Genomic DNA, 6,000 nt, shown 5'->3' with positions numbered 1-6,000 from the left:
TGTTCTTAGAACTTTGCTTTAAAACTCATCTGTCTGCACCTCCTGCCAGTTCTCTTGCAACTAGGGTGGGGAGTCAGCCCTGGGAACTGCCCCTCCTGAACACCCCACCTGTGCTCCATGCCCTGCACTTCCCTCTCCGGGTCTCCCTCAGCTTTCAGCGCAGCCCCGGACACAGACCGGCACTGTGACCCTGGGGCATCCAGGGGCTGGCCAGCTGCTGTGCAGACCTGAAGGCTGTGCTGAGTGCACCCCATATAACTGGGGGGAGGTGGCACGAAGTAGCTGGGGCTGTGATCCTTTTTGCTGCCTGAAAAGTGGACTCTGCTCTACCCCTTGCTCCCTCCCTCCCTCTTCCCCAGCTCGCTCACTGTGCAGAGACAGGTCCTCTGGGATGAAGGGGGGTATCCCAGACCCTTGGCCACGCACCCCCTCTTTGTGCAGGAGCCCTGGCCGGCCACCTGTTGTTAATCTAGCCCTGGTAATCCATTCTGCACTGTGTCAGCAGTTCAAAAGGGCACTGTTAGTATTTTTTGCCGACTTCAATTAACGTGAGATTTCAGAGGCCCCTCTGATCACATTTCATCTGTCACCAGTCAGGAACGAAACAGACAGGTTCCAGTTGAGAGGAGGCAGGAGAAGGAGTTTATTGCAAACAACAACCAAACAGACATTTTGGGCTGTGCCCAGCCGAGGGTGTTCTGGGAGAGTCCAGCTGCTTCCGCTCTCCGTTGGGCCCCGTGCCTAGGCCCCGAAGTCCCCTTCTCGTCAGTGTCGCTCCCTCCACCCCCCCAAAAAAGATGTAAGTGCAATAACTTACTTTAAAAGACAAGAACCTTTCTTTTAATATTTTGCTATAATGTAGTTACATGGTGGGATAGGCAGTAAAACTTTATGGAACCGACCTCATTTTTTTTTTTACACGTTTTTCTGAATTTTTAATGTATTTTTAATATATATTTTTAATATTCCACCCCAGGCCATTAAGCTAAAGGAAAAAGTTGCGTCTATACAGGGTTAAACTATCTTACAATGAGAACAGTCAGTACTGGTTGAGGTTCATGTCCCTTCTGTCACTCGGCTCTCTTAGTCAACCACCGCACACCCAAACAGATTATTAGACATTGAAAACTGTCCTTCAAAATCAGTAGTATAAAGGCCTAGCTCTATGTATGTAAGTGACGGGGGCGGGCGGGAGAGGGCGTGATAGGTAATGATTTCCCGGATACCTTCCTCCCTACAGCATCCTTAGCGAAGTGAAGTGGGGTCCGTGCGACCTTGAGAATTCGAGCTGTTGTCTTCTCATTTCTCTTTGGCAGTCGTGGATTCTCCTGGGGGGCCCGTCGGCCAACCATCCTCCCCCAGCTAGGCCTGTGTGCCCTGGTGCCCGACAGCCAGGCCATCCAGCAGAAGCCCGGGATGTCTGCAAGGTGATCTCCCCACAGTCTAGCCCAGAGAGAGCATGGCTGTGCACGCAGGTAACGGGTCGTGTCCCTGGGCAAGCTCCTCTTGTCCACCCGGCCCAAGAGCGGGCAGGCGGGGCACTGTAGCTGGCCCTGGAACGGCCGCAGCGGTGTGTGCTGGGGACCCACCGCATCACAACTGCTTCCCTCCCCCTCGCAGTGTTTCGGAACTAACCCGGCCACTGTGCGTTCCCAAGCTGGAGGCGCGGCCGTGAGAGCTGAACATCAAGTATAGTTGAAAGGATTCAAGGAAAGTTTCAAAACCTGTGTCCTCCGAGTGCCACTGAAGCCGGGGGTGGGGGGGGCAAGCCTCTCTGGGTGTCCCCCAGCGCCTTCCTCTCCCAAGCCCCGGGAGCAGTGATGGCACCTGAGGGTGTAGCAGCACCTTAGTGTCAAGCCTCAGCTTCCTTCGAAACCTGTTCCCAGCAGGGGCCAGAGGCTATCCGGTCGGGGAGGCTGCTCAGTGACCCGCCAGCTGCCCCCCACGTCCCTTCTACACGGCAGCTCTGCAGAGATCTCAGGCAAACGGCCAAAGGAAACCCTCTCCTCTTGTAGCTTATTCATTGCAGCGGCCCAGAGAGCAGGTAGAGCCCCTCTGGCTGGCCGCAGGAGCCCTGGCTCCGCAGGAGGCGGCCAGCAGGGCAAAGCCGCCCAAACTTGCTCAGTCCTGGCCATTGGTCTGCGGGGCGCCTCCCACCCTAGCAGGCAGAGGCCTGGGAAAGAACCAGGGAGGCCAATTGGAGAGCTGGGTCACTGACTGGGGTGTGAGGCGCTGGGGAGCAGTCTGGGGCCCCGATGGTGACATGTCAGCTCCTCTCACAGCTTTGCGGCAGGTTAAACAGGGCTCAGGGCTCACCCTGGGCCTTCTCGCCTTCAAGGTGAAGGGTCTGGACTAAATAGAGGGTTTCTAAGCTCCTCCCCAGCTTGGAGGCTCTGAAGTGTCAGGCAGGCCCTAGGGGGGCTGGTAGAGATGGTTTACACCCACATTTCAATCTCAAATGCTTGGCTGTGTTGGGACAGGGAGCCACAGAGCCTTCATTGGAGGCTTTTTCTTCTCAAGCTTTTTGGTTAAAATTTGCCTGACTTTGGTCTAGCCTGGTCGGAAAGCAGACATACAGAGGGATTGAGCACCAGGGGTTCCTTCTAGAAGAATCCCCTTGGAGCCCCCTGCCTCCCTTGCCTCCTCCTCTGGGTCTCTGTACGGACTCTCCCGGGTGACGACAAACTGATGGCAAAAGCGCCAGTCGTGTCCTTCCAGCCACTGGAACGTGTAAGAAGCACCTGGCGAAACAGACTTGAGCTCTTGCTTCCTTTCCTGTTCCAGATTATGGGGAATCTGAGCAATTTCAGTGAACCTCAGAACTCAAAAAGGCTTCCTAAGACTCTTTTCCAAGATCCTCAAATACATGAATGCTTCAAGCCAAGCCTTCGAGAAAATTTAATTCAATGTCCAAAACCCCTTTCACATCTATGAGACCAGGTTCAGAGCTACGGTTCACACAGAGGTCTCTCGCTAAGGGAGGCCAAGGCATAGCTTCCTCCCGTCTGGTTTCAGGAACAGATGAGAACGTGAGGCAGAGGGAGAGACTGTGGATCCCCCAGAACCTCGAGCAGCTCAAGGACAGGGCATCTATTCTTCACCCACCCCGGGGTCCTGTGTCCAGGCCCCCGGGGCCTGCTGGACCTGGCTTCCCCCCATCAGGGACTAGGTAGAGGGCAGAGGTGAGTGCAGCAGATCCTCAAGTAACACCATTTCGAGGGGAAAAATATCCCAGCTGAAGCTGAACGAAAGATGTTCTTCCCTCAAACACCAGTTCACTTAAAGTCAAAATTTCCAAGAACCTATCACTGACATTAGTGAGGACTTACTGAAGTTACCCCCAGGGGTTACTGGCTGGAGGGACACCGCCCAACCCCAGGACCCTGAATGGCCGCCTTAGATGACAGCTGCGGGGGGTTGCTGCATGCTTAGGTGTCACCTGGGACCTGGTGCCAAAGCCCAAGCTGCACCTCTCAAGTCAGGCGGACACACGGCTCCCTGCAGAGGGCGGGCCCTTTGCCCGGAAAACATGACTTGGGGAGGAAACGTGTCCCCACATCTGGAGCTGAGCAAGTGACCCAGGAGGGCTCAGCTCATGAGCCCTTCTAGAGACCAGACAAGGGGTGGGCTGCCCTGTGCCGGGAGGAATGGCAGAGTCCCCACCCACATGGGAGGCGCCAGGCTGGTGAGGCGCTGGGCAAGGTGGCCGAGGAGGGGACAGCAGGCTGAGGCCTGTGAGGAGCACGCATCCTCTAGCCAATCCCCCGAGCTGCCCTCGCTCTTCTGCCACAGCAACCCAGGGCCCCAGTCAGCGTGTGTGAGGTGTCCATCCCCCCTGTGCCAAGAAACAGCTCAGTAGCCCCAGCAGGTGATCAGGACCGGGCCTGTCTGCATAGGGGACAAGCTGCCCAGGCCTGCCCCCCAGCCGCACCCTGCCTGAAGTGGGGTACCAGGCGGCTGGAAATGTGTGCGCAGCCCCTCCCTGACCTGGACCCCGCCCCGAGGCCCTTCCTCTCTCTGGAAGCTTTTTTCTCCTTCGAGCACCGTGGATGCTGTGGGGGGTCTGTGTCCTCTCCCTGCAGTGCCACCCGGTCCCACAGTCTCTGGGGTGCGAGGGAGTGGAAACGCGGTCCCCGCGGACGGTCCGCCCTCCTGGAAGCCAGCGCGGCTGGACACAGCAGCTTCTTCAGCTCTTTCCTGTGCACCCCTCCCGGGTGGCCAGCACAGGGGACAGCCAGGTCGGGGTGGCCAGTTCCACTGGGCTCCTCACCATTCCCGGTGAGGGCAAGGCAAGTGCTTTGGGTCCAGATCAGATTTTTTTTTAGGAAAATCTGGGTTTTTAGGAAAAGAAACAGAGCTGGAAGGGCAGGAGGCCGGCTCTGCGGGCAGCCTGTTCTTCAGGCAGTGGTGGGCCTGGTGACGGGGGCCCACACCGGGGAGAGGTTGGGCCGGCTACGCGGCTGCCCCTGCCAGGTCTGGAGGGGAGTCTAACCTTGACTCAGCGGTCACCCGGGCAGGGTGGCGGAGCAGGAGTGGGGAGAAAGGGTCTTCAGCTTATAATGGAGGCAAAGCTGCAAAATTCGGCCACCTGGCTTTCTCCTCCGCCTTCCGCCAGGAGCAGGGGTCTCGGCCTCAGTGCCAGGGAGGGGCTGGGGCCTGCCGCCCCCTCCTCCCCACGGTCCATGGGGCCTCAGACAAGGGGGGGCTGAAAGTGCTGAGGGTCAGGCCCCCGGCCCGGGCCAGGTTCCTAAGAGGAAAGTCGAGTGGGAGGCTGGGGGCCTGGAAAGCGTGGGCGTGCCCAGTGCCCCGAGGTGGGGGAGGGCGTGGGGGCGGGAGTGGGGCCTGTCATGTGGCCCAGGAGATGGCCGCGCTGTGCTCCTTGGCCTTCATGCGGAGGGCCGCGATGCTCGAGGTCTTGCGGTCCGGCTCGCCGTTGAGCTCGTAGCCGTTGAGGCCCGGGCTGAGCCCCGCCGCCCCGAACAGGCTGCCCATGTGCGTCTGGCCCACGTGGCTGCCAGCCCCGGAGACGCTCAGGAAGTCGGTGACGCCGCTGGCCCCGGAGCCAGGGGGGTGCGCGTGAGGGGACATGCAGGCGGGCACCGGGTCGCAGGGGACCACGCAGGCCGGCACGGGCGAGGCAGCCCCGTTGTTGCCGATCCAGGATGGGTTCTGAATCTGGGGGGAAGGAAGGGAGCCAAGTCACGGGCCAGCAGGGCGGCGGGGTTGGGGTGGGGAGGTGTGGGGTACGGTAAAAGTATCAGGCTTTTCTGCCCTCCTGCCATTAGGATAGAGGAGGGAACCCTGTGGGCCTGAACGCATGCCTGATGGCGGGCACCTGGAGTGGGTACACCTGGCCTGAGAGACTGAGTGTATAGGGGTGGCGTCACGGGGACGCCAGCAGAAGCCAAGAACGAACGGAAGCCGGAGAGCAGAGAAGCAGAGAGAACACGAGAGAAGGCTGGAGAGCCCAGGTAGGGTGAAGACTTGCTGGGGGCTGGGAGGCCTGCCAGCACCCCTGCCTGCTGTGTACCGGGTAAATCCCAATAAAAGCCTGCAAAAGCCACCGAGGGCTCCAGGACTCTCTCCTCCTTTAGCCGGTCTGCTGGATCATAGAAAACCTGCTCAGTGCCCCTTCCTGCCCCTACAGGGGGACTGCAGGGATAGGGGGAGTAAAGTTGGGTGGGGTGCGGGGGGCAGAGTAAGATGTGAGGGCTTTTCCCTACCCCCTAAATGACCTTCCCCCACTTACAGCCCGTTTTCAGGACAAAACCTTTCTTGAGTGTTTACTTGGAAGACTCTTAAAACCTTTACTGACATCCAGATACCCCTAGGAGGATTTGGGTTCTGTGCTTGGGGGCACTGTCCCCCCAGCCAGGCCAGCCACAGACAGAAACTCCATTTTAAGGAATGACCCTTGAACCTCATCAAGAGTCCACAGAACCAGCTGAGGGCAGCCCCGCCCTAGCCAGGCTGACGTCGCCACTTAAACACAGCTGAGCT

The 6,000-nt window shown here is 58.8% G+C and overlaps 1 protein-coding gene across 1 annotated transcript in view; it reads right to left on the bottom strand.

The window, feature by feature from the left end:
- Nucleotides 1-624: 624 nt before the first annotated feature.
- The window catches only part of ALX4 (ALX homeobox 4), a 43,762-nt gene continuing 38,386 nt past the window's right edge, over nucleotides 625-6,000 (bottom strand). Inside the window, exon 4 of the mRNA XM_037522419.2 lies at nucleotides 625-5,175. Within this exon, the coding sequence (XP_037378316.1) occupies nucleotides 4,846-5,175 (330 nt within the window). The 3' untranslated portion in view covers nucleotides 625-4,845. The remainder of the gene's footprint in view (nucleotides 5,176-6,000) is intronic.

The sequence above is a fragment of the Talpa occidentalis genome, unplaced genomic scaffold (genome assembly GCF_014898055.3).
Source record: "Talpa occidentalis isolate TD23 unplaced genomic scaffold, MPIMG_talOcc4v2.1 talOcc4.3, whole genome shotgun sequence".
Taxonomy (NCBI): Eukaryota; Metazoa; Chordata; class Mammalia; order Eulipotyphla; family Talpidae; genus Talpa; species Talpa occidentalis.
This window is presented reverse-complemented; position numbering and strand designations above follow the sequence as displayed.